Below are 19,851 nucleotides of genomic sequence, written 5' to 3'. Positions count from 1 at the left end.
TCTTTGATCTTATATATCAACATTTATGGCGAGACAATACGAGCAGATACCAAGTGAAGGTAAAAGTAGCACTGACCATTTAGCATAAAAATGGAAAAAACGATAAGGGAGTAGTAGCGCTGACCATTTGGTCCTGTAGAATTAAACATTTTTTGCAATACAGGACAAACAGATATCAAGTTAAAGCAGTATTATTGAGTATTATTGATGACCCTTTAACCTTGTAAAATAAAACAGGAATTGAGAGACAAGACAGACAGATACCAGGTAAAAGCAATTATAGAAGGTGTTGGTGTTCGCGATAAAGCATAAATGGAGAGAAAAGACAGACAGATATCAAGTGAAGGCAGTATTATCATCAACCACTTGTCCTTTTAAAAAAGATATAAGTTTAACGAAGATACAAAACAGAAAGATACAAAAATTAAGGCAACAGTAGCTCAGACTCTTTGGCCTTCTAGCATAGAACTATAAAACCTTAATTGAGCGACAAAACAGAAAGATAGAAAATGATGGCAATATAAGCACCGAGTCAATGGCCTTGTAGAATAAAACATTTATGAAAAGACAAGCCAGACAGATACCAAGAAGGTAATAGTAGCACTAACCCCTGCCTTGTAGTATAAATAACCAGATGCTCCACAGGGCGCAGCTTTATACGACCACAGATGTCAATTCCTGAACAGTTGGGGCAAGTATGGACACAACATTCAAGCTTGATACAGCTCTGAATTTGGATTGTGTTTCAATAGTTGACACAGCAAATGTTTCTGACACATAATGAATGTGGTCTAATGAGCTAATTCTTTTTGCTTTTGAGCAATACACTTTGCTGTTGAAAATCAATCCCCTCCAAAAAAATATTTGAAGAAAAATTTCTTTTAAATTTCTGAAATCTGAAATGAAAAAAATGTCCCCCCCCCCATTTTTTTCACCTCACCCTTTCCCTAATTCCAAAAATAATCTCATTTCAAATTTCTAATGGAGTTGGCAACATTAACTACTCATTTAAATACATCATAAAATATCAAAATATATAATGACATACAGTCATGGTAAAAATTAATATATATTAATATTAACTTGTAAAAATAAATTTACAGCTACACATCTCAAGATGATCATCATTTCTTAATACAAAATTTCTAGCAGTGTAAGGGAGTCAAGTAATCAAACATACATATAACAGTATTATTTAAATTTTAATTGGATTATCTCCCTTACACTGCTTTTAAATTGTCTAAATTGTCCTTAAACCAGAAAAACCCTTGTTTCCCCCATTTTTTCCGCCTTATTGCAAATTGATTTGAGCAATAACCCCCCATAACCATCCCTTTGTAGTATGGAAACTTGTGGTATAATTTCAGAGAGATATATACACTTAAACACAAGTTATTGGCTGAAAACTACAAAAATGCTTATAAGGGCCCCTTTTTGGGCCCCTCATGAAGAGACAGATATCAAGTGAAGACAGTATTTAAACCGAGTCGACCCTTTAGGTTGTAGAATAAAATATTAATGGAGAAACAATACAGATAAATACCAAGTAAACCAGTAGTAACACCAATTCTTTGGAATTGCAAAAATTCATAAACAAAGACCTTGAAATAATATGTAATTTAATGGGAAAAAAATCGTGAAAAAATATAACAAACTAACCACTGAAAAAATAAACAAATAAAACCACAATAAATACATACATATATAATAGATATATATTAAATATAATGCTGTATATGGCAAACATTAAATAAACAATTCTGTAACTGTCATAAAACTCATCAATCTGCAATTAAAGGCAGTTTGTAACTTTCTTTAGGGCCTTCAGATAATTTTTCAAGATCTTATAGATTGATACAAATTATAACATCATTAAGAGGACATTATTCATAAATACCTCTTTTTTTTTTTATCAAGGTCATAATTGAGATGTTTGTGAGGCAGATGGAATTTGATCAGCTAGAAAAAATAGGTGACATATTTGGGCCTTATATACATCAAATCAAATTCAATGAAAATATGTAAACTTCAATTGTTTAGTTTTTACCAGACTGGATCTTCAGACATATTTTTTTCAAACTATTTAACCCAAAGATAATTTGTTTCTAAGACCTAATATTTTTAACGAAAAAATCTGTTATCTTAGTGCAAGTGAAATACATTTTCATGACCTTTAACAAATATTGTATTTTAAAAAAACCCACCAAAAACAACTTAAAATATAATCATCAACTGGAGAAAAATATATGATTTTAAATTGCTGATAAAAATGACCTTTGTGACTGATCTACATATTCTTTCAAAGAGTATAACATCAGGTTTGTAGAAAATAGTAAAATAAACTCTGAAGTGGATTTCTTTGAAAGGCAAACAGATGTAAAGACAAATAAAACTGTTGACACAGAGATATATATATGTCTTGCCACTATGCAAAACATTTAAAGTCTTTAACCCATGACTGATGAAGAGGGCCATATAATCTGCATTGAAATGAGACATAGAAAATGCTAATATTGCAAACTGACCTAACCACAAGTTTAACATGTAAACAATTTGGGCGAAAGTTACAAAAGTCAGAAACCATGACTGAAGGGGTAGGCAGGGTCAAATAATTGTGCTAATGCTAAAAAAGTCTAATTATTCTTCTTCGTGATATCTTTTTTTTTTAATGCTAAAAATTGTACATACTAGATAAATTAATTCATTGCTGTTGCTGCCGCCAACCTTACAAACAGCACTCATAAGTATCGCTTACATAACTTTGTCAAGGCAACACAAAAAGTAGTTGATGATTCATGACCTCCTAATTAATGTAGCTCTGATAACATGAAAATGTCACTTCTATGCAATTTTATGTCAGATCAAATCCTCAATTTTGATCAATTTCTAAGTAGCTTATGACCAGAAAATGTAGACTACATGCAAAAACCAACAATCTGATTTATCATTATGCCCTGCTAGTATGAACTTTACCTCTAATATAATCAGATTTGTGGAACTTGCATATGCTCAATATTTCCCACACACAAATATGTGTCAAAATATGTAATTTCCTTCATTTTGTTTTAACAATAAATTAAGGCTGTCTTTAGACTGTAAAATTTTAGTGAATATTATTTATATTGTTAAAGATCTTACAGCTTAAACTTTGCACATACTTATCAATTTGTATTGGAAAAATTAGCTGATTTTGCAATACTTCAATTTTTTGTTAGGAAAAAAGGCCTTTAGAACACCTCCTCCTTTACAAGGAAGCAGCTCAAAAATTTCACATCAAAATCGTTTGAGTAACAGAAGTTTGACTACATTTAACATAAAGAAACCCATGAAGATATCCCGAATCGTGGGACTTATCTACAAGACATTGGCTGAATACAAATGGCCTCGGGAACAGTTGAAGCCAGATTTTCTAATTGGCCTCTATACTTTTCTCGTTTTCTATTTGTTTCCAGTTCAATCCTCTCTAGTTGCCTCTCCATGAGTGCTAATTCATGTTCAATGTCAACTGCTGGCGCAGATTGTTCTTGTGGTGTCACATGACTTGATATATGGCTAGATAAATTGGATAGTTTTTTACTGTTGTTCTTTGTTAACAAAAAGCGAGTTTCTTTTTGATTGCGTAAAATGTCTTCTGTACTGTCAAGAGCAAGATTTGCCCTCTGAAGGGAAATCTCTGTATTGATAGAGGATAACAAGTTGTCTAGTTCTCTTCCTGATATTGATGAACGCTGAAAAAATACAAATTTGACACTTAGTGGTAATAGCTTTCTTATATGTCATGTAGGTGTGAAAACTTTCTATGTATCAAGTAAATGAGAAAAATACTGGGCCAAACCTTGAAACATCTACAAAAATACTAACATTGTCTTGACAAAAGTTTTTTTAACAGAAATATAACTTATACCTTTACATCTTACATGCTACATGCGCTTTTAGTATCCCAAATTTGTTTTTGATGTCCCTCAAAATGGACTTTGTTTAATCTTTTTACTGACTCTTATAGCTACCAAGTAATATTCAAGCTCTTATATATCAAATAATTTTCTATGCCAACACAAGTAAAATAACTCTACCTTTGATTCCCATATTTCTTCAATCTCCTCAATTATTTGTTCATACTTCATAATGGCATCCTCTAGCTGTTGTTTAGCTGACTCCATCTTGATAACAGCATCAGGTGGTATGTTGTAAAATGTCATCCTCCCTGGACTCATGTCCTCTACTTTATCTTTCAGTTTGTGATCTAGAACACTTTCCTGAAGAAAAAAAACCCAAAACAAACAATTAAAATTTTCTTTTTTTATCTTTCCGAAAAATCATATTTTTTAGAAATTGCTTCACAGAATATACCTCCATCTTGAATATTACTGTTTGGTCACTTAAAAGTTTAAAAGTACTTTTCATTTATAATTTTCTTTATTTTTTATATGGTATTATATGTGAAATATGGTTTAATTTAACAGTGTTCATAAAACAAGATTTTCCAAGAAGCATGAATCATAATCCATATTACTTTGGCTGAAAAGATAAATAACAATAGCTCAACACTCCAACAATTCTGATTAATCATTATATATTTTGCCTTGTAGTTTCAGAGAAGATTTTTAAGCTGGTAAAACAGCATCAATAATAAACTTTGTCCATTTTTCCTCCTCATCAGCCCCTTTTTTTGTGTGACCAGCTACATATAATATATATGTTCTTTTTCAATAAACATCAGTAGGATATCTAATGTGTTTATTCTCATACCAAAAGTTTAGTTTGAGCAGTATTTCAATTTTAGTCCATATCAAGTATCAGATACATTTTTTGTGCTGTCATTTTCAAATTTATACATAATCAATTATACACATAATAATTTTCTTCTAGTTCTATTAAGTATACCATCCATTTCCAAAAGACTTCTTCCTGATCTTTCCATGACAACATGTTTTGTAATCTTTCATTGTCTTTTTCCAACAACTTTAATATCTAAAATGTACATCAGCATAAGATAATACAAGAGAGATGGTTTATGATCCAACTATATACCTCAAATGATCACAAAACAATTATTTATTGTAAATTTCCCAATACAGCTACACTTTACTTTATGTGGAAATGAGATCTAAAAGTATTTTTTACTTTCATCACTGTAATAAGGTTTTCTACAAAAGATCAGTATATGGTTCCAATGAGATGAAAATGTGGCCACAAAGGCATATATAAATTATAGTATGATGTGTTGATAAATGGACAGACAGTTTAACTTTATTAAACCATAAAGACCCTGGTCTTTGATGGACTTATAATAATTGTGTATTTTCTTTGTGATGTGACAAGGCATGTTTTTCTTTTCATTTTGCCCCAATAATTTAATCAGAGTATCACAATCTTGATGTCATAAATTGAAATTCCACCTATTACCAGCTTGAACCATATTTTGATAAGAAAAAAGTATAAATCAGTTAAGATTGTTAGACCAACCTTTTTCATTAACTCAGGGTGTTTTAACAGATGGACCTCCATAACAGACAGGTGGTTCCTCTCTGGGTTCAGTGATACACCATATGTACTATCATGTACCTAGTAGATAAATAAAATAACTTCATAAATATATCATAAAATGGTCAAAATTAAGATACTATGAACTGATGGTTCTAATGAGCTAGTGATGAGTAGTATTGACAGACTGGTACTACAGTAAGAGATTCATAGTATGGAAATAAGATGTTATACTCACAATTTGAAAGAAATTTTCTTACAGTTGGTGTCAAATGTAAGTTAAACAAAGTAATAAGTAGCTACTAGTAATAGGATTTACGACATTCACAGTAGGAAAAAAAGAGTTCATTATTATAAAACATTCATGTCTGTCCTTTTTTTTTTTGATATGTTACATTGTATTTCATATTAATCTAGGGTTATACTTCAATGAAACAGTAACCAAATGACAATAACGAAAAATGCCAAAAGTTATTTTTAGAACCTTAACTATGCTTAAATTACATTGCAATTCAAACAATTCATTTTTCTTTTTTAAATTCATTTACCACTTAATTTCATTTGTGGCTGATCTCAAATTGAAAGAAAAAACTATTATACATCAACAGTTAATCTATTTCTATTTCATAAAGAGCTATTGAAAAGATTTTCTAATGTTTAAAACCAACACTTCTCAATCGGAGCTCAAGTTTAACTTACTTAATTCGATTTTAATTGTTTCACCTCAGCAATACTGATTGTATTGCCTAACTATGTTGTAAAGATCTTTTTATCAAATTTAACTGCATGAGCCACAAAATACTGTTCTTAAAACCAATAAATGTAAAGGTGATACTATGAGTATATGCAGTAAGTCAGGAGCCAAACCTTGATAGGCAGTGAGACATTTAGTATTCCAGTAATAAAATAAATCTATCTTAAAATAAAACAAAATAAACCTACCCTGTTTTGTAGCTTTGCCTTTTCTCTCTGTAAAGCTTGCAGCTGCCTAATATTAGATCTAAGTTTACCATTCAAAAGTCTTAAATGTTGAACCTTCTGTCCAGGGGAAATAACTCTTTGTGTTTGCATTTGCTTTGATGGTTTGGTCATATCTTCAAATTCAAACTGCAAAACAAATAATACAGGTACAGTGTCAATGGACCATGAAAATATACTAACAAACACCTACATGGTATCAAGCAATGAAAGTGTTTCTAAGCACTGAAGCGTAAATATTGCTTTAAGTGCAAAAGCTAAATAGCAGCATGCTCTATAGTGCGGTGACAGAAGTGTAAAAAGTCGTCTAGATCGCGAGTTTAATCTCCCCAAATAACACACAGCTAAAAATGGTCTTAACTTAAAGACAAATATGTCTTCTTTAGTTTTTGCCCTGTCGTCAGAATTTCGTACGGTCACTTTTTTCTAAAAAGTCGTTTTAATGACTGGTATTATATTGGAGAGTTTCAACCCCCTTTTTCAAAATGAAAAAAATGGGTATGTTTGCTTACATTTAATTAAAATAGTTTTTCCTGAAGCTATTTTTACATGTCAAAATATGCTATTCAGTATTTTATTTTCTTCTAATCTATAAAATTTGTGAAGTTCACACTATTTAAAATTGAGGTAATTTTAATTGCAAATTCAAACTTTAGTTTCTTCTTCATAGTAGTAATAAAAATTATCCCATAATATTTTAAGCATATAGTATTTAATAAAACTAATAAGTGATAAAAATTTCGGAACCAAAATATGAAAAAAAATGTAAGAAATCAATGGAAAAAGAATGGAGTAAAAATCTTCAATTTCAACACGGAACTCAATCACTTGCCTTCCGTCCCATTTTGTGTATTAGTCAATAATTTGCTCTCAAATGATATATGAAATAACTACCTTTTATACACATATTTTCAATTAAAGTGCACTGATATATGCGATATACTTTGTTTGTATATGTTTATATTCTATGTTTTTTCGTTATAAAACATCAAATATACTTTGTCAGAAAAGTCTTATTGTAAAATCAAAATAATGACGGATAGTTTCAGTAAATATTCCGTGATATGTCAAGTCCTTTGCAACTTTCTCGATTAAGTCCAAAGAACAGACAAAAGTCGTTAAATTTTATGCAGTGAATAAAAAGATGTTTCATACGATAGCCTTTAATTTGAAGAACACCGTGCAGGAAGTTTGACGACATACAATTATCTAACAAACATTTTAGAAAGATAAAAAATTACTCAAGTTTGAATCAGATGATCGCATTAAAAATGTTTTATCCGTGTCAGATAAAGTTAAAGTTGAAATAGTTTCCCGTCCATCTTTTAAACTTCAAGCACTCTGTCATTTTGGTTGCATTACAAAATATTTGCTAAAAACGAAAAAAAATAAATCCAAACCCGTGGAAGCAGATATTTCAGAACACGATACTGCTTTTACTAATTCTATTTTGGCTATTGGCAACGATTTAATGGTCATTCCTCATGACACCGTTACTTGATAAATATAGATAATTTCTTCAGGCTGATTCTAATTTAAAATATTCTACATGAAAAATGCAGTCTAAACTCATTTATTTCTATAGAAATTCAGTTGTCAAACAACTTCAACAAGTTCAAGGCAAATATAACATATTATTTAGTAGCAAATTAACTATTTTAGATGCCATATAAGCTTCTAGTCAATTGAAAACTGACCTCAAAATCTCAATGTCAACTGTAATAGACACAAATAACTGACAGATATTTAATTCCGCTGCAAGTTTACTTAGAAAAGACATCAAAACTCTAAAGAAGACTACCCAACTTTGGATGAATTGTTTCTTCCTTCTTAATTCAGTCAATGCCTTCATATTTATTGCAATTCATTCTATGGTTACTCAATGAAACTGCATACAGCCAAGACTATTCTCAGGAAATGGCACCAGAGAAATTGTGGAAATGCTAAGCAATTGTTGAGGCAATCTTTTTTATTTTACTCCTTTTCATTTAGGATTGGCTTTACAAATGTACCGTGAGTTTGGTTCAAAACACCTTGTTGAAACATTGAATGCCAATGGATTGTATGCTTCTTAAAATAAAGTGCGACGCTATCTAATGTGTTGCCAACCATGAAATTGAGCGAATTCAAGATAGTGTGTACTTCTCGTATGATGTTTCCCCAGCATCTTTGCAGACAAGCATATGGATGTCATCACACCTTCCTAAACTCCCTTATAGATCTCTGTTAAATCTTGGATGAATTGATAGGGATAGTTTGAAGCTGGTAATTTTTAGGAACAAATGTCTTCGGACTTCCTACAATACCTTGTCTGTACTTGTAAAGAAAAACTCAAAATAACGTGTTTGCTTTGAGCAGAACCTTTCATGTGCAGACCTGTGGCCATGAGTGAAATGTGTAGAAATATTAAAACATGTCAAAATGTTAAAAATTATTATAAATTAAGGAATGTATCTCCCTCATGCAAAGCTCTGATTCATTTCACGGATTTGGCTATACTTTTTGGAACTTTTGGATTATAGCTCTTCATCTTTAATATAAGCCTTGGATTTCACATATTTTGGCCACGAGCATCACTGAAGAGACATGTATTGTCGAAATGCGCATCTGGTGCAGAAAAAATGGTACCGTTATTGTTATTGTGACAGTTGATGATAATGAACATGATGGAGATAAGGGTTGATTTGGTATAAAGCTTGTTGCACTGGTACAAACGAATCCAGTCCTGAGGTTAGGAGATTGTTGGCATGCCCTTAAAAAGTTAAACCCAGCCACTATCTGTATGTGTCAGTTTTAAGTTATGAGACGGTAATGCAGTGTTTGTCGTTTGTTTCTATATACTATATTGGTTTCTTTATTATTTATTTTGTACATTAATCAGGCCGTTAGATTTTTTGTTTGTTTTACATTATTCGTTTCGGGAATTGAAGACTTTGCAGTATGACTTTTACTCATTGTTGAAACCCGTACGGGACCTATAATTGTTTTATGTCTCATTTGGTCTCATTTGGAGAGTTGTCTCATTTGCAATCATATCAAATCTTCTTTTTTTATATGGAATACTTTTGAAGTCTGTGGTACGTTGCAAGGGAAAAAAGGGGGGATATAGTTACAAAACCTATAATGTAATAGATATTAACCAGAGTTAAATACACAACAAAAGATAATTCTATGGTAGCAGTAATAATTGTGCAAAAAAAAAACCCAAAAAGCAACGAGTAGTCTACAAAAAACCTGAAGTATCCGCAAATTCAATTTGAGGTCATATTTGACTGTAGTGTTCTATGGCTTTGGTTTGATACCTCACCCAATATGATAGTTTAAAAAATAATTTAAAGTATTGTCCTGCATGACACTTGATTTTTACCTGAAATTGATATTTTTCTAAGGTTTAGGTGCTTAAAGGTGTCATACCACCAATTAAAAGTCCCTATCTGTTCAACCAAATTTTGCAATTTTCACAGCTTTCTAAATATTTTACCTTAAGTTTAACTTCATAGAAACTAGGTATATCCTGAATTGTACAGGTGTCACCTTTCTGCATGCCAATTTTCAACATACATTCAAAATCATATAAGAAAGCAGAGAGCTTCCGAAAGGAGGTACCACTAAAAATAACCCCTGGTTTTCTGGAAATCTTAAATTAGTATACTATGGAGCGCATTAATCCTCAATTTTTAATGCAAACTCATAGACAGGTAAATTTTGGCTCAAAATGGTCTTAATATATTTCTCTTTCAACAAAACTTTCATTTCTGCAAATTTGTTGGTTATTTTAGGTGAACAATGACATCAAATGCACTTTTTTTTGTCCGAGTAGGCCTACTTTCACATACGTTCTAAATTTGAGGGAGTAATTGGTGGTATGACACCTCTTAACATTTTATAGGTTGAAAACTTGATTTTTGAAGTTTTGTTCATATAACGTCGTTTTAGGATTTTTTTTGATAAAAAAATCTCAATGATTAAGGTTTATGTATAATAACAAACATTTCTAAAGCCAAAACAGTATCATTTGTATTTAGGTAGAGTTTAGAAATAGAAAAAAATGTCAAAATTGAAACCTACCCAAATTTTCACAAATTTTTATATATGACCTTTGACCTCAATTTAAAAAAAATGTGACCATATCAAGTCCTGACGACAGGCATATTATTATAGTACACGATTTCCTCTTTCCAATGATATATTATGTAGGTGTGTGTTCGGTGGGGAGATTAAATTCCAAAAAATCTGCCTTCAGTCACCGCACTACTAGGGGACATAATCAACATCATTTTTAATTAATTACTACCTTTATAATTCATTTAAAGTTTACCAAGAAATTGATATGATTTATTATTATGAATTTTTAATAATAAAAAGTTTTGCTGTTTTTTTTCTTACCTCGTACATAAAAGATGGATCTTCTTCATCTAGTGGGGATGAGCAGGATTCCATAAATTTATCAATCAGACCTTCTTTACAAAGCAACCAAGCAAACCCTAATAATATCTCTCTGCTACCACTACTCATGTCATTTGGCAGAGAAGCAAACTCTCGTGACAGGAAACCTTTTCTCTGCATCTCTTGTTTCACATAAACCACCAATTCTTCTACAATGTAATAAAATCTTAACACATTATTACAATTATATATGCAATTCCATAACCTATGTACAATGAAATAAAAACTTAACATCATATTACAATTATTTATGCAATTCCATAACCTATGTACAATGAGTACTGTATTCCTATTTTTTGTACCCCTGGAAATTTGAACTGTCAATACCGTTGGCAGATCCAGAAAATTTTCTAAGGGGGCCCACTGACTGCCCTAAGAGGGGAGTGGCTCCAGTCATGCTTCAGTGATTCCCATAACATGTATAATCAACTAAATTTTTCTCACAGAAAGGGGTCCTCTGGATCCACCTATGAATACCTTGTGTGTAGAAGAATAATTTATTTAACAGTCTTTTTTTCTCTAAAATATAAACAACCTCAACCTTGATTTGAGAACTATAAATATATGAATATATGAGGATACTCCATGTGCAAAGTGATGCCAGTACACAGCATGTGTAAAGCCTCACATTGAAGCCTATATCTTTTATCATAGTGAATGTTTACATATATGTACTATTGTATGTTGACTCTTTATGCCAATTTAAGTGACTCTCTGAATACTTCCTATTTTGGCATGCACAATGAAAAGTATAAATTTCTGACATTTGAAACTGAAAGCATAAATACAGAATGATTAACCATATTAATCTTAAGAGAAATTTAGGTCACTGGTAAAACCTTTTATCAAGAGGAACAATGTTCAAAAATAACTTTAAACATAAAAATATACCTATGGATAGTTCTGCTTTTGCTTTAAATGCCACTTCATCAATTGTACCATATTTACAAAAATACAGCAACTCAAACAACAAACTCCAAAAGGTTTCAGTCTGAAAATAGAAAGATAAAGCTCAATTTATTATGTAAATACATTTTGGAAAGCCAATTGTGCAACATCCTCATTGGTAGTCTATTCCAAGGCCGTTAAACACCTATTTGCAACCAAAAACACTTATCTTGAATACATACATACATGAAAACATGCCCATATATAGGGCTTTATGATCAAAATAGCTCTCATAGTCCTACAAAACTTTTAAAGCGCCTTCAAATTTATTTTCTTGTTGATATTTTTGCTTCTCCATACTTTTACAAGTAAGTGTAAGTTATTTTCCTGCTATTCAAATTTTTGAATATCTATTTATATAACATGTATAACAAAGCATTTTCTTTTAGTGTAAATCTCAACTTTTGACTTTGTTTTTGAGTAAATGTGGACTGTGACAAGAAATTGAAACCCCAATTGAACTGTGAGCAAAAGCAGGATACATCTACCAGGAGACAATAAATGTATACAATTCTATTGTACCACAATATTCAAATGAGAAAACTATAACCTGATTTAAGTACAAAACAATGAACATGGTAAATGAAAAAGAAATATGATACACAGCAACAAACAACAACCATTCTTTATTTTAACTAAATTGCATGTCATTTTCATTGTTCATGTTTTTTTATTTATAAAGCAATGTTTATAATTTTCATGTTCTTTACATGTATAATAGTGTAAACTTGTCATTTAAGTCAATATTGCTACATGTTTGTATCGTTTGATGTCTATAGTTTTGTCATTAATATGCCTGTCTGTCTGTCTGTTTGTTTTGTTTTGTTTATCTAGTAACAATCCTATTATACCCTTTACCATCAGGCATCAAACATTCATTTTGGTGTCAACTTGGTTAAAATTTTAACGTTATTCATCAAAATACCTAATCATGATTCATCAGCGGTCTCAAATAATTATTGTTACTGATACCATTATTTTGGTAAATTTTAGGAGATTCGTCAAGATCAGTCAATTTAAAGTAAGTGTACATTTTATCGTCATGCAACAAAATTAACTGTAAATGTCATTTGTCAAGATATGTTCTTGTTGCTCATCATAAAGGTACCCCATTACCGGTACACGTACAAAATGTACAACCCTCGTACAAAATGTATATGGTATTATGACTCTTGAAGTGTGATAGGATTACTTCCTAAAAGGCTTAGAACCTGTAGTAGATACTTATTCATAGGAGGTTGAGCTAGGGAAGTGCATGTTCTTCTTTAGCTCAATCAGTTAAATTCCTGACCTGCAACAAAGTCGTACCATTTTCGAGTCCCTGACTACACAAGCTGACTTGGTATGTAGAATCATACTTTTCAGTTGTAAAAATAACTTTGGACCTTTCGAAAGGCTATTTTCAACTTTTTTTTGTGATGCCTTCTCACTGCTGGAAATCTTCTAATTCAGTAACCATGGTAACGTAACAAAATTCGGTAAACAGTTACCAAACTCATTAACTGCACCATTAACCAATTCGGTAACTTCAGAATTTATTTGATTTTGGCATTTATAAATAAGATAATGCACAAACACTGTCCCATGCTAGGAGAGAGTTTTGTGCCAGCTAACATGTTTAAGCCGCCACATTTTGTATGTACCTGTTCATAGTGAGGACCCACTAATTTGGTGATTGTTGCTGTATATCATATCTATTTTTCACAATTGTTTTGTACATAAATCACGATGCTTCAGTTTTATTGTTTTACATTTGTCAATTCATGGTCTTTTATAGCTTACATGTACTATGCAGTATAGGTTTTGCTAATTGTTGCAGGCTGTATGGAGCAATACTCTTATCCAAATAATAATTTCAATAATGGTGTGCAACAGTGGTGTATATATGGTTTAATTCCACTAAATGTATGTACAGTACGAGAGTTTGAATATGCCATATTAGGGGTTTTAATTGCATCACTGTTGAATCAGTTAAATAATATCCATGGAAATGAACCTTTTAAATACCAATACGTTTGCATACCAAATAGCTTTGACTTATAAGATTATTGGTACATGTAATATTAAACTGATATTTTCATAATTATCACAAACTTATTCATGTAAACTAAGGACCAAATATCCTCTATAGAAACAAATACAAATAGGTATAATATTGCCTTTTTTGACAAATAAAATCTGAGACTACTATAACATTAGTCTCAGATAAAATGTAGCAAAAAAGCTTCATTTCTAAAATCTTTATGTGTAATAAGCTTTGCCCATTTTTATTGATGCTGTGATAATTAATGTTTACATTCTCTGGGGTCCCAAGTCAGGAGCCCCTGACCTTTGCTAGTAGTGTATGATTTTTAATTTTAATTTCTTGTGTATATTTCTGATTCTCATATGAATATAAAAAAGAAGATGTGGTATGATTGCCAATGAGACAACTGTCCACAAGAGACCAAAATGACACAGACATTAACAACTATACATGTAGGTGACCTGGTCACCGTCAACTTTCAACAATGAGCAAAGCCTATATCGCATAGTCAGCTATAAAAGGTCAATTAGTACTAAACTAATATATGTCATGTCTGAGTTAAGGGGCCCGCTGCAGCAAGCCTCTGGGTGTGGGAGTTTCTCGCTGTATTGAAGATCCATTGGTAACCTTAAGCTGTTGTCTGCTCTTTGATCGGGTTGTTGTCTCTTTGACACATTCCTCATATCCATACTTCAGTTCAGTTGTTGAAAACATAAAGTACAACATTAACGTTCGTCGTTTTTACCTTCTTTTTGTATCATGCGATTTCTTTTTGCAGCATTTTCATGGAAAAGTCTTTCACAAGCATCAAGTAGCTGAAGGAAGCGAATAGAAATGATTCTAGAACACTTCACGAGTGTTTAAATATGAAAAATAAATAGAAAAAACATCGAAAAGTTGTATTATTCAATACCGGAAATTGAAAAGTCCTTGTAAATGAAAAAACAATTACGGTGTATACACATCACAAATTTGGGACTGAATATTTTACAAAAAATATGCGACTTTGGAAGTTAAATAATGCACTCCTTTAGAAAATGGTTGTTAAAGTCTTAATCTCAATATTGTTTGAAGCACATTAAGCTAAATCAAAGCACATGTAGCATTCTATAACACCAAAGCCTGAACTAACCAGGTGCTCCGCAGGGCGCAGCTTTATACGACCGCAGAGGTCGATCCCTGAACAGTTGGGGCAGGTATGGACAAAACATTTAAGCGTGATACAGCTCTGAATTTGGATTGTGATCAAATTTTTGACATTATATGGGTTTTTTACACACAAAAAATGTCAAGATTTTACAAATCAATTAAAAATTTCTTCTTCAAACTTATTTAAATCTAAAATTAAATAGTCGACACAGCATAGGTTTCTGACACAGAATGAATGTGGTCTAATGAACTTAAAATTTGTTTTGCCTTTGAGCAATTCACTATGCTGTTGAATATTAATCCTGTCAAAAAAATGTTTGAAGAAATTTTCTTTTTATTTATGAAATCTGAAATGAGAACAAGTATGGACACAACTTTTAAGCTAAAAATATTTTAGATAAGATAAGGAAAAAAAAACTTCATCAGCAACATTTTAAATTGGCAAATTTCCAATGAAGTTATTTACATAAAGTTATTGGCAAATAAAAATAGAAAATGACATCATAGTCATGTCTGGCAAATGTCCAACATACATTATCTAAAAACATTTTAGATAAGATAAGGAAAAAAAGCTTCATCAGCAACATTTTATATTGGCAAATTTCCAATGAAGTATAGTTATTTACATAAAGTTATTGGCAAATAAAAATAGGAAATGACATCATTGTCATGTCTGGCAAATTTCCAACATATATTATCAACTACTATTCTATACAAAGAAAGATAACTCCAATTGAAAATTAATTGCTATTGCACAATATTGTGCAATTAGATATTTCTTGCTATTGTGCAATACCGTGCAATTGAAAATTTCTTGCTATTGCACAATACTTGATATGGAATCCTGATTTGGACCAACTTGAAAACTGGGCCCATAATCAAAAATCAAAGTACATGTTTAGATAAAGCATATCAAATAAGCCCAATAATTTAATTTTTGTTAAAATCAAACTTAGTTTAATTTTGGACCCTTTGGACCTTAATGTAGACCAATTTGAAAACTGGACCAAAAATTAAGAATCTACATACACAGTTAGATTTGGCATATCAAAGAACCCATTTATTCAATTTTTGATGAAATCAAACAAAGTTTAATTTTGGACCCCCATTTGGACCAACTTGAAAACTAGGCCAATAATTAAAAATCTAAGTACATTTTTAAATTCAGCATATCAAAGAACCCCAAGGATTCAATTTTTGTTAAAATCAAACTAAGTTTACTTTTGGACCCTTTGGACCTTAATGTAGACCAATTTGAAAACAGGACCAAAAATTAAGAATCTACATACACAGTTAGATCTGGCATATCAAAGAACCCCAATTATTCAATTTTTGATGAAATCACACAAAGTTCAATTTTGGACCCTTTGGGCCCCTTATTCCTAAACTGTTGGGACCAAAACTCCCAAAATCAAACCCAACCTTCCTTTTATGGTCATAAACCTTGTGTTTAAATTTCATAGATTTCTATTTACTTATACTAAAGTTATGGTGCAAAAACCAAAAATAATGCTTATTTGGACCCCTTTTTGGCCCCTAATTCATTAACTGTTGTGACCTCAACTCCCAAAATCAATCCCAACCTTCCTTTTGTGGTCATAAACCTTGTGTTTAAATTTCATTGATTTCTATTTACTTATACTAAAGTTATTGTGCGAAAACCAAGAATAATGCTTATTTGGGCCCTTTTTTGGCCCTTAATTCCTAAACTGTTGGAACCAAAACTCCCAAAATCAATCCCAACCTTCCTTTTGTGGTCATAAACCTTGTGTTAAAATTTCATTGATTTCTATTCACTTTTACTAAAGTTAGAGTGCGAAAACTAAAAGTATTCGGACGACGACGACGACGCCAACGTGATAGCAATATATACGACCAAAAAATTTTAATTTTTGCGGTCGTATAAAAAAACAAAGGAAACCATCTTGAAATGACCTTGACATCGACCAACAGAACTCAAGTTTTATTTCATAAAGTAACAATAACAACTTGTCTTGACAAGCAAGAAGGTCACTTAAAAGATAAACAGAATAATATGAACAAGAATACAAATGAGAATACATTTGATTTATATGATTTAAATAATTGCAATCATCTCAGACAAAACGAATAAAATGATTGATAATAATGACTTTTCTATCATCAGAATCCTCCAAATTTAAAAGGGACGTAAATTTCGTCTTCAAATTCATGTAATTTGAAATTGCCGCCAACTAATCTGATTTGTAATAGTTATTTATAGACAACTGACGTATTTAAATACTTATTGACTACAAACAATATTCCTATGTCTTTTGCCATTTTGGAAATGTAAACGACTCATCTTAAGAGATTTTTGGTGATAATATTTCATACAATTGTTCTTTGACCATGTTGACATCATAACCAACAGCACAGGGGATAATAATCTACATAAGGATTTCTATCGAGGGGTCTCATTGGGGGGGGGTTCCGATCCCGGATCCCACTTACACTATGAACGTAAGCAATTCCCGGGTCATGCCATTCCATTTTCACAACACAATAATTTGACTTTCACGTGTCACGCTTATAAAAAATCCTGTTTTTCTGGTAATATTTTTTGTATTCCAGAATAAAAAGTATGAAAAAAGTGTTCAATTACTTGAATTAGTTATAAATAACATAATGGCCAGCCAGATGATAACAGTGGCATATATTTCAGCATTTAATGGGTAGAACAACAATCTAGGGTGCTCGCCTAAAGCAGCTTAACTGCCTAAAAATGGCATGATGGGAACAATTTCAGACAAAACTATAGACATATTGAAAGAATTCTGCCTGATAAAATTAAAATCTATCTACAGGTTGATGAAAACCAATGTCAAATGTTCGAAGGTATCAGGTCTGTTCGCGCCCAATACACTTTCGCACCCTACACGTTCACACCTCGCACGTTCGCACCCAAGGTCTGTTCGCACTCTACACGTTCGCGCCCAATTTTAATTCAAATTCCAGTTGAATAATTGGAAAATCATGATTGTTGTTTTAAATCGCTTTGGTGTAAATACTGAATGTATTTATAGCTTGGTATGAGTAAAACATTGAAGATTTTAAATGAAAAACACAGCTTGGTCACTTTGATCTGAAACAATGAAACAATAAAATATAGCAATACACTATTATACATGTTGTAACCAAAACATGATAAAATTTATTCAACACACAAAGTAGTAAGAATCTCACTTTATTTTGAAACAAGTCAATGAAACAAAGTAATAGTTATAGCAATACACTAACCAAAGCATGATTAAGAGTACTGTTATTTAACACAAAATAAAACTTTGACAGAATCCCACTTTATTAAGAAAGGATTATCATTTTTTTAACAATAAACACTATCCAAAACATCATGATTCAACACATAAAAATGCTGTCTCACTTTATTTTGAGACAATGACAACAATTATACTTATAAGAATATACTTGCAAAAACTTGATTACAAAGTTATAAAACACAAAACCAATTTAATTTGGCGCGAACATGTAGGGTGCGAACGGAATTTGGGTGCGAACATGTAGGGTGCGAACGTGAAAGGGGCAAACATGAGTGGGTGCGAACGTGAATGGGAGCGAACGAACTCGGATTCATGTTCGAAATCCTTAGCATTTTCTTATACATTTATAAATGCCAAAACCATATAAATTCTGAAATTAAGGTAATCGTTAACAGTGATATTGTTTGCCTCAAATTACAGCCGAAATTCGGCCTTTTCCCCTAGAGAAAATTCCCAATTACTAAAAAAAATGGCTTAAAATTCCTCCCAAAAAGTTTTACATTTTCCCAAAACAGTGATGGCATTGGTAGTAATGTTTGTAAATACCGTATTCATGATATTATTTTGATATTAGAAAGCACTTTTGAGATGCAGTTTTCTGATCAGAATCATCATGGTGTTTGTAACACATGTGGTTTTCAATGCATTAAGTACCATCATTGTTTTGGTTTCTTTCCCCTCTCCGAAAAGAACCTTTCAGGTTGAAAATGTCTGACAACCAAAATATACATGAAAAAATAGTGCAAAAAAGACAGCAAAGGTCAGCAAAAAATCGGAGATGTGTTTAGAATAAAAAATACAAATTTCCCAATTTCAATAAAAAATATACATTTTCCCAATAAAAAACGGTAGAGGTAGTTTTGAAAAAAGACAACAATATCACTGCGTTAATGGATCAGTTAATGAATTCGATAACTGTTACCTAATTCCTTAATGTTACCAATTATTTGTGACTGGCATAATAAATTATCACAGGTGACCACAGGCACTTGTTTACGTCAATGTGGGGTTTACTATCCATACCAGGTTTTTTGTACTGGTATGGATTCATGGATAGTAAACCCCACATTGACAGAAACAAGTGCCTGTGCAGGTGACACAGATTTTATTCGGTCTAGTACATATAACTTCAGGCTAGTATTTTTTTTCAACTAGAACATAGGGCTAGTGCTTGTAATAGTTTAGGGCCCAGACTGCAAAACCTGTTTACTTTAAGTTTTAAGTCTAAAATATGACAATGTGAAAGTTTGCCTGTTTGGTAACACTTACAGCTGTGTCATTGTTAAATTTAGCAAGTCTAAAGCTTTCCGCTTTTATCTTTGATGTTCCATTTCCTCTAAGAACTTTTACCAAAAGTTCAATTGTTTCCCTTACTTGTGCCATGCATAGATTAGCACAAAAAATACTGGTTAATGTTTTTCGTCTTTTTTGCACCACAAACCGGAAGTTGATTAAATATTTGTTTCAACCGTGATGTTCCCGGTAAAAAAAAAAAATTTGTAGTAGTGCAACAATTTTTTTTCT

The 19,851-nt window shown here is 31.6% G+C and overlaps 1 protein-coding gene across 2 annotated transcripts; it reads right to left on the bottom strand.

The window, feature by feature from the left end:
• Nucleotides 1–1,602: 1,602 nt before the first annotated feature.
• On the bottom strand, nt 1,603–19,800 carry LOC139514522 (tubulin epsilon and delta complex protein 1-like). Of its 2 annotated transcripts, none has more exons than XM_071303879.1 (8): nt 19,597–19,800; nt 11,800–11,899; nt 10,849–11,057; nt 6,427–6,591; nt 5,467–5,565; nt 4,885–4,971; nt 4,074–4,256; nt 1,603–3,728 (listed from the first exon to the last, which is right to left on the bottom strand). In XM_071303879.1, the coding sequence occupies exons 1-8, from the start codon at nt 19,708–19,710 to the stop codon at nt 3,351–3,353; spliced, it is 1,335 nt and encodes a 444-aa protein (XP_071159980.1). In that variant the 5' UTR covers nt 19,711–19,800; the 3' UTR covers nt 1,603–3,350. The 2 variants fall into 2 exon arrangements, with proteins under 2 accessions (XP_071159980.1, XP_071159981.1); XM_071303880.1 differs by lacking the exon at nt 19,597–19,800 and adding an exon at nt 14,628–14,743.
• Nucleotides 19,801–19,851: the final 51 nt, after the last annotated feature.

This window comes from Mytilus edulis, chromosome 3, assembly GCF_963676685.1.
Source record: "Mytilus edulis chromosome 3, xbMytEdul2.2, whole genome shotgun sequence".
NCBI lineage: Eukaryota > Metazoa > Mollusca > Bivalvia > Mytilida > Mytilidae > Mytilus > Mytilus edulis.
This window is presented reverse-complemented; position numbering and strand designations above follow the sequence as displayed.

What these genes read in the sequence shown, in the direction of transcription:
- LOC139514522 (XM_071303879.1), bottom strand. Translation starts at nt 19,710, where the DNA reads ATGGCACAAGTAAGGGAAACAATTGAACTTTTGGTAAAAGTTCTTAGA. An exon ending in AAAAGCAGAACTATCCATAG is followed by an intron (nt 11,058 to 11,799) that starts GTATATTTTTAT and finishes ATTACATTGTAG; the next exon opens with AAGAATTGGTGGTTTATGTG. An exon ending in ACCCTGAGTTAATGAAAAAG is followed by an intron (nt 4,972 to 5,466) that starts GTTGGTCTAACA and finishes TGTACATTTTAG; the next exon opens with ATATTAAAGTTGTTGGAAAA.